This window comes from Haemaphysalis longicornis, unplaced genomic scaffold, assembly GCF_048455015.1.
Source record: "Haemaphysalis longicornis isolate Haplotype H1 unplaced genomic scaffold, Haemaphysalis longicornis Haplotype H1 scaffold_2, whole genome shotgun sequence".
NCBI lineage: Eukaryota > Metazoa > Arthropoda > Arachnida > Ixodida > Ixodidae > Haemaphysalis > Haemaphysalis longicornis.
In genome coordinates this window covers 180,801,563-180,822,392 of record NW_027526295.1, presented here as the reverse complement: position 1 = coordinate 180,822,392, position 20,830 = coordinate 180,801,563, and the positions used below count along the sequence as shown (strand labels likewise).

The 20,830-nt window shown below is 47.4% G+C and overlaps 1 protein-coding gene across 1 annotated transcript in view; it reads left to right on the top strand.

Annotated features, from left to right (window-relative positions):
* Positions 1-20,830, top strand: part of LOC144169598 (cell adhesion molecule 4-like) — a 386,778-nt gene that overhangs the window by 355,805 nt on the left and 10,143 nt on the right. Inside the window, exons 4-6 of the mRNA XM_077698843.1 lie at positions 9,174-9,307; positions 14,090-14,297; positions 15,276-15,412. Coding sequence (XP_077554969.1) covers positions 9,174-9,307; positions 14,090-14,297; positions 15,276-15,412 — 479 coding nt within the window. The remainder of the gene's footprint in view (positions 1-9,173; positions 9,308-14,089; positions 14,298-15,275; positions 15,413-20,830) is intronic.

Genomic DNA, 20,830 nt, shown 5'->3' with positions numbered 1-20,830 from the left:
TGCCCACGTACTCTCGCTATCTGCGGCGCATCTATTCATAAATCGTGCTGGCATGCAGTTTTGCCCGCTCCAGCCACCGCTCGCGTGCTCCGTTTAAGTTTTGGAGCACCTGTACGTATGTATGTATGATTGTGTGCTGGTATGAGTGTATGTGTGAATGTATGTATCAATGATGCAGATCATTGCGACGCGATGATGACCTTGATAGACATGCGCAGTAATCTTCCGCTCTAAAAATTACGTGGACACCTGAGAAGTCCTTGTGATTTGCTGCATGTGCGAAACCAATAGTGTTCTATTGCCGAACCGATGTGCCGGTATTGTGGACGCTGTCATTTCGACCAGGATTTCTCCTGACTGCTGTGCCGCTGGGCTAGGCACCGATGTAACTGCCAAGCTAGGCGCCGCGTCTGCTGAAATCGCGTTTCTTCTCGTAGTCATCATTGGATCCTTTCCCGTTTCGAGTCTTCTTTCTATTTCTCTCCGTTCCTGCGACAGAGGCTCAGCCAGTCGCCCTTGTTAGGCCTATATGTATGTTTAATGTTCGCTGGCGTTACGTAGATCTTCACGACGTGCAAAAACAAATGGAACTTATTGTACGTAATGCAGCAACTACCGTATTACGACGCTAGAGCTAAAAACCTAACATTAGGCCCATCGTTCGGCACATAGCTCGCAGCTGCTGCCGGTATCGTCGTTTTCACAATGGAGTGATGGCTTCAGTTCAAACATTTGCGCAATTTTAAGACGTACCCGCATTGAGAGCACGGTGCTCACTAAAGGGGCAGCTAAGCACACTACACAATCAATTTTCGCGTTAATTTGTTCTGCACAGCTGATGCTGGCAATGGCAAGATTAGAACGGATAGCACTCCGTTTTTTAGAGGAGAAGCCCCTTAGGGGCTGGGGCTGTTGGCGTCTTCTGTCGTCGTCGTCGTAATCGTCGTCTCATGTAGTCACGGTACTAAAACACCGGAAAACTCGTTTACGCCTCGCGGTAAACGAAACGCGTATTAAAAAAAACACCGGGGCACTCGTTTACGCCTCGCGCTAGAGAGCTTCGTGCGTCAAAGACAAGATACTTTTACAGCAAAGCTGTATACCTCTACCTCCCAACGGCTTCATCTCTGTTGGAGAAAACGCAAAGCCACCAAGAATACACTTTTACACTGCCTGCAAAGCCCCCCTCCCTCCCCCACCCTTTCCCACAGTTTCACGTTAGTGGAGATGGCCCGGAATTTCTTTCCTCCCCGTCCCCAAACTTAGCATGATCTATACCATGGGTCGGCAACCTTTTCAAGTGGAGGGCCCAGTTGGATGAAGTCGACACGGCGGATGGGCGGACGGCAAACAGATCGGGGAGGGAGGGGGGGGGGGGGGAGGGAGACTTTGCAGGCAGAGAGAAAAAATTCAGCGAATTGACAATAATATTTGACAATAATTGAAAATATACCAGCTAAGTGTAAGTATGGGGAACGATGCCAACTGGAAGCGATTAGTTCTATATTCTGGTCTCCCGTCTAACCTAATTTGAGGTCAAAACTGGCGAGTCGGCCTTCAGATAGAAAGTGACAGGGGTAAGGATGGGTATTCTGACGACGTGCTGTGGGCCGCATAATACCGCCCCGCGGGCCGCATGCAGCCCACGGGCCGCACGTTGCCGACCCCTGATCTAGACAATTTTCTCGCACTGAACGGTTATGGACAAGGGAAACGCGATCACGAAAATATGAACCAGAACGCGCAAATAAACCCGATGCCTTTCCATGCAGGTCAAATTGACGCGTGTATTAATTAAAGTAACGAAGTTGGGAAATCTGGCTTTAAAAGTGCACCAATAGTGCGCAATATTGTATTGTTCTGTATTGTTCTGTATTGTTCGATTTTGCGTGTCCTGGTTTATATTTTCGTGCTTGCATTTCATTTATCCTTAACTGTACGTGCACTTGTCGGCTGTCCTTGAAATGAAGAGATACTTCCAGAATACGTAAGATTAAACTCATTTATTATAGCTACATGGCCAGCCAGTAATCGTTCGCGTCTTCCCAGTAGATACGCCTCATTCCCCCCCTGGTTCCTGCACAGGCGAAAGTGCTTGCACAAGTCAGAAACACCGACCACACTAAAAGGCACCGTTTAGGCCCTGGTTAATATATTACCCATGAGGATCGCAGTTGTAAATTGCAGCACCCTGCGCGCTGCTCCAGCATCACCTCTCGCGAACGTTCGGCGACACTCACTTGCAAGGCGCAGCCGGGACCTCGAAAAGCGCTCAGCTGACGACAAAAGGAGGGATCCCAAGAACAAGACAACACTTCTTTTCAGCCGGAGACAATGAAAAATTCAGCGCACCGGACGTTCTCCAAACGAGAATGCCATTATCCTCGAGGGCCTTCCTCACACCGCCGCTCTCCATCCCCGCCGCTACCCTCGATTCCTCTAGTGTCGCGTTTCGCTTTTCTTCTTGGCGCTCTTTGCTTTCTTAACTCGCCCCGAAGTACTTCCACCCCCTCCTCGCCGGTCCTCTTGATAGCGTGCGGGAGCGTTTTGAATGTTATGATAGAAAAGAACTTCGTTAATTAACGTCAGAAGCGACGAGAACTGCCGTTTACTTCATTTCGAGCAGGTTTTGGTACCTTCTTTCAATTTCTTTTTCACTTACGTAGATGTTAAGACTTTCGTTAATTTTCACACCGTTCTATGCTTTCTTTCTTTTTTGTTTTCATTGCGCTTTTCCCGTGCCTTAATATAGGAAGTTTAGTTTCGAAAAAGTTAACGTAAAACAGACATTTAAGTTATTCGGAAGTCTGGTCCGATCAGCAACAATCCTAAACTTTCTACCCGGTAAAACAACAGATAAACTAGACGAAAATAAGGAGAGATTGTCGAAGGAAAAAGTAAACCATGGAAGTTTAAAAAAGAAGTAGGCGAGAATTTTCTTCGTGTTTTTTTTTTTTCGTTCCACCTTCCCCTCGTCGCTCTAATTTCTTGTTTTCTGCCTTTCGTTTTCTTTCTTTCACCAACATTCCGGAAACAAAGTAAACGTGCGCGCATCCTAGTTAAAGCAGCTGAAAAGAAATGGCGCGCTATGCAGGCTATTTTGCCGTCCGAGGACTGCCGGACAGCACTCTTTGTGCTTTGTCTCATCGGCGCCTCGAGCTATGTTTCTGACTGGCAAACTCATCTCCCCCCCCCCCCTCCTGGCCACCCCTGCTGAGAGTTGTTTTCTTTTTCGAAACACCGGCAGGTTTTTAATAACGGAGGCTCTTGAAGAGAGCCGACGGACGGGCCCCGCGATGCTCGGACCGGGGTCCGCCCTGTTTGTCGTGCTTTTTAACCTCGGGTAACGCTAAGGCGGGCGTGGTCAGCTGCTCTTCAACCTGTCTTTTGTCTTGTCTGCTCAGACCATATACTCACAAAAATACTCTGCGCTGTTTTTTTTTCTTTCCTTTATAGTATCTTTTTCACTGCGCTGTGCCTGCTATTTAGGTCGTGAATTCTGCCGTTTACTTCGAACGACTAATCTCGTCGTCGAAGCCTATACGAGCTTGGACACTGAAGTTCGTTGTTTTCTCTGTATTAAAAATGTAAATTGCAGGCTCTAAAAGAAGCATTACCAGAAAAAACGTCTTTGAAGATTTTGTGGGCTACTAACGTCCCTTCCTTAGTCTTTTCTGTCCCACTCCTAATGCTAAAGAAACACGTCCTGGGTCAGCTTGTTCACAGACAAGATGAGGGTTCAGTGCAGAAAGTTGGAGAGCCTGGCATGCGATGCTTTGACGATAGCTAAATTACTTTGTTCACGTAATAAAGCTCAGAATTCGCGTGAGCAAGACCAGAAGAATATAGTTTTAAGTTTAGACGGACTTCTTGTTAGGCGAGTTAGTGCGTCTTGAAAATAAATATAAACTATACTACAGACGACAACACGGAGGGAAAGACAGAAGAAAAGTACAGTGTCGTCATCAGTAGTTTGCGCAGTTTTCCCTTTATGCGAATTGTAACCTTTAAGTCGCCTATATATTCAGCGAAGGCAGGATAACGAACTAAAGCGTAGGAGAGAAAAAGAAACATTTGCATGTTGAAGGCCTGGAGCGGCTTGTATATGTGCTACAAGCTCGAAGAGTGATGAGACGAGTTATTAAACAATTTTCTACCTTCGCGCAGAATTAAGTTGATTTTCTCCAACCGTGTTACCATGGACGCAGTAAGTTTCAATGCGGCGCGAAGAGACGTTGTACGGCCGAACTAAACAACAAAAAGGCCCCACTAAAAAATTACTCGCTGCGATGGCGCAGTGGCTTCGGCGTTGGGTTGCTTAGGCCACACGATCCCGGCTACGGCAGTGGGTTTCTTTTTTCTTGTTGTTATGTAGGTGAAAAGCAAGATTCTGGCGCACGTTAAAGACCACAAGGTGGTCACAATTAATCCATAGCTCTCCACTACGGCGTGCGTCAGATCATACCGATCACCATCGGCGCCAGAAATACCGATACTTTAAATTTAAATTTTCGCACCAAAACATTTGCCGCGTACCTACTCACTTCGCTGCCAATGTCTTCGAAAGACGATAGTCTACCGCCGCTCCTGCCACGCAAATGCCTCTGTTCCCCTTTCTTCCCACCTATCAACGTCTTCCCCTCGCGTCTCACTCCTCCCACGGTATACATGGCGGATGCTTGCTCAAGCCAATTCTATTTCCCGCGCTCCACCACTCGTGCGCCCTGTAGTGAAACATTTCGTTAGTCTTATACTTTTCTTAGAATTCCGCCACAAAGTCCAGGATCGGGCGCAAGCGCTTCTTGTATTGGTGAGATGAAAACATTGTTTTCAATGCGTTTATCTTATTTGCTATCGCAAAAATAAAGCCACCATCAAGAAAGAACGCACTAAAAATACCACCTACATATGGATATTTTGCTAAAACATGCCTAATGTTCTCTTTTTGCTGAACGATGCTGACAAGTACGAGGTGTGTTTCTAGATTTAGTGGTATGGAATGAATGAAAAGTTTTGTTTAAACAAACTTGTTTAAAAACTGTGTTATGTTTTGGCTGGCTGGTTGAATTGAGGGAGGGAGGGAGGGAGGGAGGGAGGGAGGGAGGGAGGGAGGGAGGGAGGGAGGGAGGGAGGGACAGACAGACAGACAGACAGACAGACAGACAGACAGACAGACAGACAGACAGACAGACAGACAGACAGACAGACAGATGGATGGATGGACGGACGGACAAACGGACAAAACTTTTCGGGGTTAGAAGTATTCAGCGCTGGCATATTGTGGTTGAGAAGGTATTTTTTTTTTTGTTCGTGGCGCATTGAAACTGTGAAATCCCGAAGTATGACTACCCCAACACAATCGCGGCAGTTATGCGGGATGCTCATTACCAGCCGCTGACCATCGGTCAGCTTTCTCCTGCTCGTATTATTATTGCTCAACTTGTACTACGGTGTCATCCAGACCCTTTTGTGGCCAACATGAATTTTTCGTTTCAATTTTTTTCCTGCGCATTCTCGATATCCGACGTATCTATGCTTTTAGTGGTGTCCTCTCAGCAGCCCACCTCCACCGCATCTACCTGGAAGCTGACCTTTTCTCTTAATGTGCTTTGCCGCTTGCTGTGCGTCATGTCTTCATTGTATGCCTATCGTACGCTGCAGAGAAGCGCCGCAATCTCTTGTTTGTCTTTTCAACAGTTCGTTTCTGCTCTTCTAATTGTCTTGTTTCGGCCTGTAGGTACAGGGATCTCGATCTGAAGTGTTAAAGCTTGTCCTAGCTTTACTTTGGTCTTGTGTGTCGAATTTGACGATACATGTGACTTCCGCTTCGATTTTTTACTTTCACAGCTCATCCGCAGCCGTGATTTCATGACGTTGTCTTTGGGAAATGTATCATCCCCCCAGAAAGCAGTCTGCGCCGCCGCCAACCTTATAGCAGAGCCAGCAATGTCCACCAGTGAAGATGTCCGATAAGCGGCCGTAATCCTTTCCATCTTGCGGCCAAAATAGCACCAGCGGCACCTGTAGCACCAGCGGCAGCAAAATAGCGCCAGCAGCAGCAATAGCACCTTTCTCAGCCCCTGTTTCAAGCCAGCGGGGAGCGATGGGTTACATCACGCGGCTTTGAGCACTCGCCCACAAAGCCGAAGCGGAGCGGTAGTAAAAGCCACGGCTAGTATCTCGTGTGCCCATTCAGCTGGCTAGATGGGGCGACCAAGAAAAACGTTTCGAGCCTGCATGTACAGCAGCTGCATGGTGGTCATGCGGTTACACCGAGGCAGGGCGGAGAGTGTTTGACATGCAAAGTGAAGAGAAAGGTGGAAGGGTGTAGAAGGAAAGGTACAGCATCGTTCAAATTGCCTAACCAATCCTATCTAAACATCTGTCCAGTACGTCAGCACGAATTCATTTAGTGACTCTAGACTGACTCCTCCTATAAAAAAAACATGGTTGTGGCGGTCATCACTTGTCAGTTAAAATCGGGCTGCCGGTGTCTCATGTCGTCGTCGTCGTTTGCCGCCGTATTCTCATGTGGTCACGGAACTAAAACACCGGGACATTCGTTTTCCAACGCCTCGCGCTAGAACGTTTCATCTCCATCGGCATAAACACGTACTACAAGAACGCACAGGCACACTCGTTTTTCGTTTGCGTTTGCGTGCTTGCTTCTATTTCGCTCCGCACTAGCTTTGACTATAAGATTTGCAGTTCTCCGTTTCGAATTTAACTTATCCTCCGTCTTCATACTTGGGATGTCACGTATATCAGCGCGCGCCGTGTGGCCAGAGAGAGACTGATCATCTTTGAATACACTTATGCACTGCATGCCTCGCCCCTCCCCAGGATTCACGTTAGTGGAGATGGCCCGGGATTTTTTGTTGTTGTTGTGGTCGTTGTTTAGTGAATTCACAGATTGATTAACGATAAGTGCTTTCATTTGTGAATTGGAAATGACAGAGGATGCTTTGTTGGAAGTGGGGTGGTAGGCTAACGAAAACGAGCTATGAAGGAGGTGGGCCAGGTACGTATTCACTCATTTGCAACATCATGGCAAAAAATTTCGCTGCTGTCCTTTTGAAAAAAGAAATGAAAGGAAATATTTATCTCGGGAGCAGTGGAGCGGTGCTGTCGCCTGTGAATGCACGGAGGCATATTTTACCCAAACGAAGGTGCCAGAGAAATTTGCGTGTCCCCTATCAAAAATTAGTACGGTTTTCTGCTGGCCGCCGTTAAAAACTACGCGACATTCGAGGAAATACTTTTTTATTTTGTAACTTTTAAAAGCCTTGCTGAACTGTTTTGAACGTGTGTGTAGTTGAATTCCGGAAATATGAGTGCATGCACTTTCTGTCGTCTTTCTCGTCTCGTTCACAAGTAAATCATTTTTAAACCACAACGCGGGTCAACTCGCCCAACATAACTGCAGGCTGAAAAAGCGCCCAGGACTTCAACAACATCCCAAGCTTGCAAAAGGTGTAAAAATTGTGAAACAGACCACTACCGGTCACTCCAAGAAAAACAGGAGCATTTGTCTACATCTGGCTGATTGTTTGCGAGCGCACTTGATCATATCAGGACCCGTCCTCTGCAGGCTGATATACCATGTTGGGATGCACGAAACTCGTGTCAAAAACGCGCGGATAAGTTTTTCATAATGCAGAAAACCCCCGTTAACTCGAACTCGCATTTCTCTATATTTCGATTAAGCCGAACATTTTTCTCGCCATGCATTTACCTATGTATTTGGTCACCTTTGGTCACCTTTATTTGGTCACCTTATTTGGAGACCACGGATACCTCGAAACGTTGAGAGAGAGAACACAAGCAAAGTCAGCTGCAGGGACAGGGAGCTAAGTTCTTTATACGAACGCTTAACTCTCAATACGCGCCGAACGCGGTCGTGAACGGCAAACTTCAAATTCCCGTCGCCGCGGCGGTTTCCTACCCAACCTGCCAAGTGCGTCACCCTGCGCCCATGGGTGGCGCCACTTGACGTGCTTTATTACGTATTTTGCCTTTATTAGGAAAGCTCCCCGGTGCAGTTAAGCCTCTGTTGCAAGCTCTACTCCTATTTCAGGTACCTGGCCACACATTTTTGGCATTTTGCTTAACTCGAAACTCCTGTTACCTCGAAAGTTTAGGCAGATTTTAGGACTTTGAGTTTACGAGGTGTTACGAGGTGTTGCTGTATTAATCCTTATTATATCTGCCAAACTTTCCCGACCTGCTGTTTTCGACGTTACTCAACCCTCTGCTGAAAGCGATTAGTTTTCACCGCAGTTTGGCCCTTCACTTTGCGCTGCAATTTTTTCGCACTGCGCCTGAAACGTCGGTCATTCCCGGGCCAGAACTTATCGCATTAACCAAAAACATAACATTAGGAAACGTCATATGCCTAACCGTGCCTTTCATAACACCAAATATTGTATGTCACTAGTCGCGCCAGGTTTATTCTGCGACAAAATGACGCTGCGGTTTTATGATGCATATCTAATTCGTACACATCTAATCCCTAAACATTATTTCGAACATATATACAGGGTGATCAAAATTAAGTCGACAGGTTTTTTTTTTAAATTAGGCGCTTAGATTTACGTGAATATTACCTCTACCCTGTGGTTATGGGCCCAGGTGGACACATAGTTAGGTGATAATTATTGATGTCGGTGGCTTAAATAACAAAAATTGAATGGTTAACTTTTAAGTGGCTACAGTAAGCAGGCATGTTTGTATTGAAAAACGTGACAGAATCGTGTTTCTAGGCAGTTTAATTTGGCAGAATTCTTCTAGCGCATTCGCATTCGTACTCCGAGATATAGAATTGCGAAGTTTAAACAATAGCGTTACAATAGCGAAATTGGAGATTATTGGTCGGGCAGAATTTTGAAAAACCAAGACATTTTGCTGTAAAGAACCTACGCTCAAGACAAGCGGCATAAGAATGCTACGCATTAGTAGCCAGTTCTCCGAATTTCTGCAGATTTTCCATAAAAAAAGGCATGGGAGCATGCTGACATATTCTTCCAGACATCTTACACATGGAGTTCTCTGTGTTAACGCGCTATTATGCTCATGCCTCCGGTGGCGCAGTCTAGACTGGTTGAAACATCCAGTTGGCGCACATGCGAGTACCGAAGTAATGTCCCTGACCATTCTTTCGGCTCTCCTCGCAGTGTTGCCCGAGGAAGGCCCGGTGATGGAAGGTTTCCAGCCTCGCTACCAAGTGGGCGACCAGGTGAACATCACGTGCTTCTCCCGGCCTTCCAAGCCAATAGCGTCACTTAGGTGGTACGTCAACAACAACCCCGTAAGTACAATGCCGCACATTCGCACGGCATACTTGCAACGCCTGCCCTTTTAAGTGCGAGACACATGGACGACTGGTGCATGCGATTCGCAGGTGACTGATCGTTACGACTGATCATTAGGACCGGTTTTGACGTCGTTCGCTGGTCGGAGGAGGCTCACGACGTGCGACTGGCAAGCCAGATGCAGTCATGGCATCGTTGCGATCGTCGTTGAGGCCACAGCCAACGAGAGCCCGAGGGTGTCATCGCTGAGAAAGTTTTTTTTAAAGCCCCGAGGTGGCGCCACTGGCAATTCCGAGTATTTGGTGGGGAGCAGCTCTCCGCCGCCGCCGCCGCCACCGACCCGTGCTCTCTCCCCTTGTTAGGCACATGTTGTCAATGGTACCTACAGCATGGACGAGCGGAATCATGGGCGCTAAATGTCCCCACACCTCTCTACTGAACATATACAAATGCAATGTATAACGTAATAGCACTATTCATTTTCACTTCAAGTTGACAAATGTTTTCATTTCCTGGTAGGATTTCTCTTGCACATATCTAAATCGGCCTGAGTGCGCTTAAACAGGGAGGCAACCATGAAGCAAAGACAGTGGGCGGATCTTTGGTAGCGGAGTGACGCCGACGACGCATCACAAGCGCGCATCGGACCATTTGTCCCAAATCCACGCGTACGACTAGTCGTGGCGACAGTCGTAACGATGATTCGCATGCCAATCGCATGCTGTAGTCATGCATGTGTCTCGCGCTTTAGACGTATGTTCTAGGTGGTTCTTCAGTGAGTTTCGCGTTTGTGTGCAGGTATTGATGGCCCATGCATGGCGCGACACCTTGAACGAATCACGAGCTCCGTTCAGAGCTTCTCGTTCCATCGATAGTACAGCACTTCCCGTGGTATTTCGTCTTCTCCACCACGTCGCAGTTGCCACTCCCTTTGCATCGAACGGCCGTGTAACAACTTTTACAAGTGCTACGCCGGCACAAGCACTGCTGGCAGTAGAGTGCGGGCTTATTGCTGCGTCTACGTTCGTTACCGGACACCTACAACTCGCCCTTAATGTGAGCTTTCCCGTAGGACACCGAACGCTGTAGCGTCGTCGCTTGCCAGAGCCGATTTTGGTTCGGGCACACTATCGGTGAGGCTGCGCGGCTAGGAATGCTCAGAAACTTCTAATCGTTGGATATTTCTGTTTTAGATCAGCGGAAACGTAGGCCAAATACCACCATATGGTATGCTCAGGGTTTTTTTATTTTTTGTTTGTCGAGCGAAATCAATACGACAAGGAATGAGACGGCACAATCACCAAAGGATAATCACAAGATCCGGGATTTGTCGATGGATTTTTAAACACGTGCGTTCTATTGCTTACATACCGCTCACCACCCCAAAGTGTAATATACGTCCAAAGCTGCGCGAAAAAGATTCCAGTGTACTTCCGGGCCTAACAGCACGATACTAAATACAGCTCGCTGCAAATTTACGCGAAGAAAAGTGCTGGTAAAGGAAAGAAAGGTGCCGGTGAAGCGGCGAACTAAAGCATTGGGGCGTGCGACATTTTCTCCCCCCTAGAGGCATCTAGAAAGTTTAACTCAATCTGCAACCCACAAATACAGCGTTTCTCGCAAACCACGTATATCTTCGTTGCACGAAACTTCGATTTGAAAATCTAAGTTCGGGTTTCATAGTGTTACTTCCTTTACCCGCAAATTTTCTTGAGCAGAAGTTCTTCTGTCATCCCTTTCTAATAAATCATTCAGGGGAAGGATACGGAACAACACTTCGCATCTACTGACATATGCTTTCTGTTTGATTTTCATCCCGCACTAAGGAAAAGAAAACACCGACAATAAGTGGTTATACCTTCGTTGTTTGCGCCGTGATTAGAACCCGTGTCGACTATGGGCGCTAGTACTCAGAAGTCCGAAGAGAAGGCAATGCTGTCTTGCGTGTTTCTGTGCAGCCCACTTGGCTCCGAGTCTTAAGCAATCGGCCGGCGACTCCTGGAATTAGTGACACGCCGGGCATCGGCCCCCACGCTTGCAGATTACCAGGGATTAGGCCCGCATGTCTGGATCCCGGGACGACGAGACAGGGGGCTCCGGAGTAACGCGTGTTGGCGTGTTGGCAAGAAGAAGGGAGTGTCACCCAGATAAATACAGGCGATAAGAAAACGGAACAAGAAAGCCAAAAAGAAGGACTGCAAAATAGCCGATGGGAAAGGCCAGAAGCAATGGACCATGGCAGCCGTAGCCGGTGATAGAAAGCACAGAAGCACGAACAGGCAGTGACAAAAAGCACGAAAATCGGAAATATTATTTCGATAGCTAGGTATACATCTACTAACCCTTTCTTGGTTATTGTTAGTCGTGCAGCTTTCTATCAGAAAAATGCGTTAATTTGTCCAGCAAGACAAAGCTGCTCTGACAGGGTCCTTACCGAGTTAGCTATCAAACCATCCAAACTCCGAGCACTTTCTGTTCAATAACCCCTACCCCTTCCCTGCTCCCCCTCTCCCCTTTATTCCAGGGCTCTTCAGACACGACATCCCCGTCCCCCCTCTCCCGAGCACTCGCCTTGAATTACGAGTGACAGGGCTAAACCCCGACCATCCGGGCGCTGCTAGCTCGGCCCAGCGGGGCCAGGTGCGAGCGAACTGCCGGCCGTTGGCTGCTCGGCGTTTTGGGTGTGGTCGCCGATCGGCCGCAGGCAGGCCGTGCGTGAGCGTCCATGCCGGCGTCGTTCTCTCGCCACCGTCTCCCGCTCCCCTGGCTAATGGTTGTCTGCGGCCGGGCCGCTCAGTCATCTGCGCCACACTGCTTGCCGTCCCCGTGTACTAAAGTGGGCAAGGAAGCACAAACGCCACGAAAAAAAAAAAAAAGGAACCCGTCGTCACCGCAGAATGCGGGCGAGCTCCGACACACGCACGCAGGACAGGAACACACATGCGGAGAAACAACGCGACACCGCGCACGGCGGCGGCGGTTGCCGACGTGCGCGGGAGAGGGCGTGCGCACGGTACACCACATCGCGTGGCGTGCGCACACAGCCGCAGCACGGGGTTTGTTCTTCCTCCGCCTTCTATTCCCGGAGTATGCACGCCTGGGGAAGACCTGAGGATCGCCAGAAGTGGGGAAGAGGCGGGGGAGGAGGATGAGGAAGAGGAGAGCGGCTCGTTTTCCCTCCTACGTCACGTAAGGACATGCACGCGTGTCTGTCACTGAGGTTACGCTGCGCGCGGTCAACAATAAGCGCGCAATAATTAATCAGAGCCCTTAGGAAGAAAAGGGTGTGAAGCGAGCATCTCCTTGAGGGTCTTATCTTTAATGCGGCGTTCGGGCTCGCAGTGGGCGTGGGCTGGACGGCGAGCGATTTGGGGTAATTATTTTAAAACAAACGAGATGCATTATTAAAATTCGCTGGTTCCTGCCCGGAGTCGGTTGTTTGCGGCCGTTTGGTTTTGGGCGGATTTTGTATCTTTCAGCCACAGATTTGCTTGTGAGGGCCTATTTGTTGTGCGTTTTCGTTAAGCGGCTGCGAGAACAAGCCAGACTGAGGGATACTTTAGCGGGAAATCCCTCTAGATGGATGATACCTGAACACTGTGGCGCAACGCTTGCGTGCTCACTATGCTTGGCTTAAGTCCTTAATTGTTGTTTACACGATCGGTTATCCCGTGATGGCGTTTCTGTTCTATGTCCCGAGGCTTACCGACAAAGCAACTTCTGCCTCTGTTGTAAAAATATCAGTGAAACAAGTTTTTATTACCTCGTATGTATTTCTTTGTCGTTTACGACACTCATTTTACTTTAAGGAAACAGCAACACTGCAGATTCAGTTAAGATATGTACTTTTTTTCTCTGTGACACGGCTTCCTAACGGTAATCTCCTTTATGCACGCTAATATTTCATTTCAGGGATGTTGCGAGGCGGAACTCACAGAAGAAATATTTGCATGCGCTGATAATTTTCAGTACATGCGTGCATTTCTGCTTGACATAGGAGAATCAGATTTAATGTGGGGTTTGGCGAGCCGAAGTTAGACTTGGGCTTTGACGTGCGCCGAAATCCCCACACAAGGGCGTTTTCGCTTTTCGCCTTCTTTTGGAAAGCAGCCGCCGTGGCCGGGAGTCAAACCCGCGTCCTTGGTCTGAAGGGACCGAATTTGTGAAGTCAGAAGGAAAAGTCCGTGCGGTAAAACTTAAAGGGACCCTGCAACACTTGTTTCAACTTTTTTGACATCTTAAACGCTTGCAGAACGTAGTCACCCAACACACCCAGTACTTCTATTAGGGGGTCTCAAAGTACGTCAACGAAAAATTACTGGTCTATGGACATCAGATAACTTGGAAACTCGCTCAAAAGTTTTTCTCTCTTTCCCGGTCTTGACGTTCTTCGACGGCACGAATTAGGTCTCTGAGGACATGTAGCGGCACTGAGGACATGTAGCACTGAGGACATATAGCACTGAGGACACTGAGGACATGTAGCAATTAACGTTTTTCGACAGCAACTTTAAAAACAAAGCCACAGAAACAAAGCATAAATGGAAAGCGTATCTGGTGCGACGAGCCAATCACGCAGTGCCGTTCCGTGCTGGCGATAACTGTAGCGTTCGCAGTGCTTCCAGACGCGAAGGAAAGAAAGAAAACGTTCATCGAAAGTTGTCAGGGTCCCTTTAAGTTCACGCCAAGCAAAATCCTCCTACATCGTTCAGACGAATCGAAGCAACTTTGCTTCGTTCGCAATGCTGCGATTTTCAGTTTCCCGTGGTTCTGTGCAGGTTCCTTCCAAGTACGAGACTCGCTCCGGCACGATGCGCCACGAGAACGGCCTGCAGAGCACGTCGACCACGCTGCACTTCGAACTACGGCCCGAGCACGTGTCGCGAGAGGTGATCCGCTTCAAGTGCACCTCGACCGTCACCCAGGCGCATTCCCGCAGCAGCGAGGAGCTCGTCATTGGAGACAAGGGACCGCCCAGCGGGAGGGGTAAGTCCCCGCAGTCACAGCGGTAAGAGTACCATAGAGACACTAACGGCGAGCTTACACATCTAGTCCGTTACACAATAGGCTAGCTATGTCATTACACACAGCGACCAAATAACTCAAAAAGTGTCGATAAGTTTAGAAGATACTACAAAGCAAATTGCACCTGTATTGTTCTCAAAAAGTATCTGTGTTGCTCTTTGTTAACTATCGTAACACGCACGTTTTCACCACCCTGGATGTTTTAGGTGTGGAGCACCTTAGGACCGCACGATGACGTCCGCGTCCGTGCGCATAGCATTTACAATTGCAAAAAATCATGCAGGCAACGGCAGGATACGGGCCCGTGTATGGTAGACCAGATAGAGTTAGGTGACAATTGTCTTACCCATTGGGCATTGATTGTGGGTTAGTACCCGAGCGTCAAACAGCTTACTCCCTCGCCTGTAACGATGCGGAGTACCTTAGGACCTCCCAATCAATGTCCGTCCGCGTCCACCCGTGCGCACACCACCATCAAGCGAAAATCAAGCGAAATTCGATTTGAGCCGTGAGTTGCAGTTTCATTTAGGGAATAATCAAGGTGCAACTCATGGCTCAAATTGGATGATGGCCGGCTCGCAAATCGGATGTCACTCGGGGCGCAACTCGGATGTCATTTCGAGTCCCCGTACTCCGCACCCTCACCATCATCCACGCAGTGGAGATGCTGCCATTTTTTATGTTGTTTTTTTAGCACCAAACATGACAAGTCGAATAAAGCGTAGCACGAGTCAACGTAGCGACAGCCGTAAACATATTCTGCGTTGACAAATATCCACAGCAAAAAAGTTGGCTTCAAAAAGGCCCAGCATACAACCACGTAAAAGAAGATAAAAACGAATTGGGCGGTAGTCCTGTGCACTCACTACCTTAGTATGATGGTGTACAGAAGTGCAAAGCGGTTTGTTTTCTTTCTTTCACACCCGTGGTGTTTCGCAGCTCCCCAGGAATCAAACAGCCCGCGCATCCTGAGCGAGAAGTCACGTTACGAAGTCGGCGACGACGTGGACGTAAATTGCACGTCCATCATTACAGAACATCCAGTAGAACTTCGCTGGTTCGTCAATGACCATGAGGTGAGTCCTTCACTTCCACATACACCTCTGCTTTCATTGGGAGCCAGACCACACCCAAAGTTTGTCATAAGTTTACGTAATTAAAAGAAGAAGCAAACTGAAGGCAATTACATAAATTCCTTCGTGAGGCCCATCAACATCGGCCCCCTTCAATATTTCCTCGGGCCTTAGTTGATTATGGCACCAGCAGTTATTGTTCTGAAGCATGTTTTGCTGGCAGTTCTTATGTTTTGTTTCTGACGCCTGGCAGCGCATGGCTCTGCTATACTTTGGTAAAGAGGAGCGTTGGCTCATTCGTGCTGTCTTGAGGCTTTGTCCAGCCACCTTGTTTGAGAAAGAAGTAACGTACCAAGCCTAACACTCGCCCAGATTATTCTTCTGAAATGACCAGCAGTGTTCCCGATGGGATCGCATGTTTCTAGAAAAAACTGCCTTGTAACGTCAGTAGAGGGTAATCGAACGCCTCGACATTTTATTTCGTTTTATTCGCCAACTGTAAACTGCGCACGTCATTTTGTTTCACCACTGGCAAACCATCTGTAATTTTGTTGAATTATTTTAGAATCCCAGCAAGCTATATTAAATTTTATTGAGTATTTAAAACTTCCTTTGCCGTTTCGTCTTCGTTTTAATATTAATGAAAAAAACCTTTCAAATAAACTGCACCCAAAATTCTTAATATAACCTGTCGTCCCTCATTAGTCTTTGTCCGTTTTAAATTTTCCAATGACATGGCCTCAGGCCAAAAGTTTTCAAGAAACGCCCTTTAATCACGCAATAATTAAAATAAATAACGTAATTATTAAAATAAGATATGGCAGCCATGAGTAAGGCGAAAGACAGCTTGAGAAGTGGCACAAATAGTTCCATGCAGTGCGCATTTTGAATAGTTTTGCAAAACTGTTTTGTACATTTCTATGCGTTTGAAGCCATCGCTTCCGTACAGAGTCCACGCGTTATTTCTTCCCGTCATTGCCGCTGTGCTATGTTCCGAAGTAGAGTTTTGTGTGAATAAATAATGGCGAGCAAATGATGTTCGTCGTAGTGAGTACAAGAAAAATCTTTTTTTTTTCATAGCATAGATATTAATAATTAGCAAGAGGTGGCACCCCATTTCAACTAATTAAGAATACTGAGTGATACTAAAGCTAGTTTTGCGTAAAGCCGTAACCAAGTACCTTGGTTCGTATTGCTCTGTTGTTACTTTAACTCTAGAAGTGTAACTCTGAGATTTGTGACTATGTAATTTGTCTTTGGCTGCTTTTACTGTATTTTTATATGTAATAATATACCGAGGGTCCCGGTGCAGTATTAACTATGGGACCCTTGTCTGGATATATCTACTCATGTAACCTTCTTCGACAAGAGTCAATAAACTTCTTCTTCTAAAAAAATTGTAAATGAGCGCAAGGAAAACATGTTTTGTGTTACCGTCTGAAGAGTCTTCATTAAAATGTTGCTTTTTCTCGAAGGCTGCTTGAAATGTTGCTGCTGCCAGTCCTCCATTTCTTGGTTCATAGTCACCCGTATCTGGGATACTGTTGAGTGAGGTAATGATGGGGTTGTTCCGATGTTCCCTAGTTTGCTTGCCAAAAGTTTATGTACGCTGCGGAATTTACAAAGCCCAGAGTTGTGTGCATTCTATTTTGTGTTGAGGAGTACTCTTTTCTTGGCGGAAATGTATTTACCTTCCTATCTGCACTGTATCGCATGAGAGCATTGATAGCGTTGTGAAAGTAAAAGTTGTGCTTCGACTAAGAATGCTATTCCGCTGAGGCACACGCCTTACATTTATACGCAAGTTATGTTAGAACCAAGCAAATTTGGCAGCGATAATGCGACGTGAGGAATAACGACAGCGCAGCTGAGGGGCTCATTAGGCGACAAAGTGACAAGACGGCCGCTTGCTCTTGGGTATTCTTAGGCCGACCCATTTCCCTAGGCGAAAGTAAAAACATGCTGCTCCAGGCACCTTGTAGAACAGCCCGCGCTGTCCGGGACAGGGAGCACTTAAGGGCGCGTGACTCAACACCTCTCTCTGCTAGGTTTAAAAGAAGCAGGGGGTGCTCATTTAGACAGCGGGTCACGTTAACAAGTTGCATGAACTTCACTCCTCTGTCAGCCACTTTCGTGCACCTTCTCCCCATGTGGACGGCACTTCCGTTACCTTTGCTATAAAAATGGCATCATCGCGAAGTGCCTCCTTCAAGGAAGGTATATTCGCTATTAACAGCCTCATAAAATCGCAGCAAGAACGTCCCGAAACATTTTTCGGGCTGCACCTTTATTAAGCGCCCGCAGTCCTTAGGAGTTTACTCCTGAAGTCTATACATGGTATTCACTGAAAAGTTTAGCGGGCGAATTATTCGCCTGGCAAAACTGAAAACCGTCATGATAGTGCCCGCTGTGCCGTGTGCATGCGCTTTGCGCCCACATATCGCAGGAAAAAAATACCAGTGTGCATCTTCTACTACATTTCAACCCGATTCTCGGTGGTGGTGCCCGCAGATATATTATAAATAGCATTGGCATTATGTGGTGGCACTCTACTTGCCCTCGAGCACTTTCTATTCCCGGAGAATAAAACCGCGGCTGCCAAACGAAAGTGACACGGCGCGAAAGAGGCCGACGCTGCAGCTGCCTGCTAACACTTATGTCACCACAAGTGCCCTCTAATGCGTGGTTGAGTACAAAAACCAATTAAGGGTTTTAAAAGTGTTTTACGCGTACGCTGATTTAGATACGATGGTAGGGTAGCAGCTAGTGCATGCGGGGCCGTCTTCCAAGCCGCGCCGTGCTCTCGCACTGCCCAGCCGGCACAAGCGCTGCCGAATCGCAAGCGACCGTTGAAAAAAGTCACTTAAGTTTGGCTTCCACACTACAAGATTTTCGGCAACAATATTTCTGTTGTTGTCCTCGAACAGGTGACCGACATTCAGTGGCAATCGGCTTTCACTTTCATACGCACGCGACTTGGTCCATCACTATTCAATTGCACGCATACGCAGGCTCTGACGTTTTTACCACACTACCTATTCGTGCGACGATTTCAACCGTGTCTGGTGATAGGCAGGTCATAGAGTTCTGCACGTAACAGTATTTTGCGTCGAGGTATTACTTCGCGTTCGGTGGGGCACAGTTTGGAACATCCAACAGCTCGCTGTTGTCATGTGTTGTACTTTTTCTGGCGCCAGCACGAACAAGTACTGCCATCTCGTGGAGAGCGACGTAACCAGTGCGGCGTCACCTTAGCAACACAGACGCTCGGGCAGTAGCATGGCGGCGCACACACATGGTTGCCCGCACGCGTGCCACGCCAGGGAATACAACATGAAGCCTTGGCCACGCATGTACTTGCCTGTGAAGCGTGCTCTGCCACATTTAGACCCTTATTGCGGCAAAGCAACTTATTGCTACCCTTGCCATTGCTAAGGAGCCGGCCGAACTGCTGGCGCTGCAACGTAGAGAAAAGGACGGAAATTAAGACGAAAGCATGCGGGGGCTTTCCTTTAGCCCTGAAATATGCGCTTTGATGTCTAACATCGTATACAGGTACCCGCAGCTTGGCTCACAATCTGGTACTTGGTAAATGGTTACGCTTAATAAAGTTAGGGCTGTCAAACGTTAAGCCTAAGCATACACCTAACAAGGACGACTGGCCAAGGCTCTTAGTCGTGGTAACGGAGGAAAGAGGGAAAATACACCAAAGATAAAAGGATGATGATGAGGCTTTTTGCGCCCACACCTTACAGCCACCCAGCCGTGGAAGTACTGTTTTTTTTTTTTTTTTTTGTCCAGTTTCGTGCAGAAAGTTAGTAGCAACCTAAAATATCCGCCTCACTGCCCCTAGCGGGTGCTGTCATCCGGTTTATCCCTGTAACTCGAATCAAGTTTGCCGACAGTAGCACATAGCCAGGCAGGTGTGTCGAACAACGTTTTATAAAACAGCTTATGAACAGTCAGACGGTTGGTCAGTTGGTCGGTCGATCGGCCGCGGGTACTGTGCTCCCTTCAGACGGTTAACTTTAAACTTAAGCGTACATTTGACTATAGTCGGAACACTAGAGCCATATCAAATATTCGATGATCCGATAATAAAACAGGCGACGCGTGTTCCTAATATCTCTCGATTTTGCGTATGCAGCCAGTGTCGCTGTGTTGTAATAGCCACACAGATGTGTTGGAACATCCGTGTAATTATAGCGTTTGCTCTTTAGAGTATCGGCAAACCCACTCAGGCCAACGGATAATGTCGCTCAGTGGCAATTCAGTGAGCGTGAGAAATGCCTCCTACCGTCTCATCCCGGTCTACGTTTTTCCCTAATTATCTGCCCTAATAAGTGCACTTTGCATTAAATTGGCGTATTTGTTATTCCATCATGAGAGGTTTTTGACTGAAATAAGGTTGCGTGTGGTCTTTATGGTCTCTTTCTCAATTTATTGAATTTGTTAACTAACCATTGCAGTTTTGTTGTCAGTATAATCTACAACATCATCTAAAGATCCGCGAAATAATGTGTGGACCATGTAGCGTAAAATATCAGCTATGGGCTAGAAAGGTGATTACTGCGAAACACGAAAATTTTGACATAGAATTGTAGACAGCTTTACGGGAAAGGCGCGCGTTGGATGCTGGAGGAACTAACCGCGCTATTTTCCCACTGCCAGATGCTTCTTAAGAATAGCCACGCTCATGCTCTGCTGAGGCTCGAGTAGCGTTTTTTCACATGCTTGTATTTGCTACGCGGTTGATTTTCAGCATGCTGTCGCTTGCCTACACGAGCACCAGCTTGCTGATCAGGCAGGTAGTAAAGGACGTCAAAAGTACATTTACCGGAAGTTGACCAGGGGTGGTGGGGGGAGTTGAGTGGAACTGAAGAGGAAAATACTGAGGAACACAAGGATACGGTGGCGTCCTGGTAAAGGCAATAGCGCAGGTACCTTTCTTCTTCAACAAAGCTGTTTAAGCCGAGCCTTTTACGTCCGTCGCACAAAAAAAAAACCAGAAAAAAAATCTGGTTAGGGAGGTCCCGGGAATCCAACCCGGGACGTTTATGCCGTGAAACTAGCAACCTGACCACTGCGTCACCCCAAAAAGCGTGAACAAAATAAGTAAGAAGAGATCACATAGAACTACACACTGTCTCTGTCCAACGGAAGAAATTAGATAACATTTGGGGTGATGTCTATGTCTCTCTTTAGTGTGCGTTGCATAATGTACCAGAAGAACACTGCGTCTCTACACATCACAAAACAATGGTACACAGTTTTAGGTTGATTACACAACGGACAGTTCACAGACGACGGTACAAAAAATGCCTTACAATGTAGCCACGTTTTAACAGCAAGGGTTGACGTATGCAATTTAAAGAATGTCCTCGCAGCCGGCTGAATGCACATGCGTCTGACACGTGATAA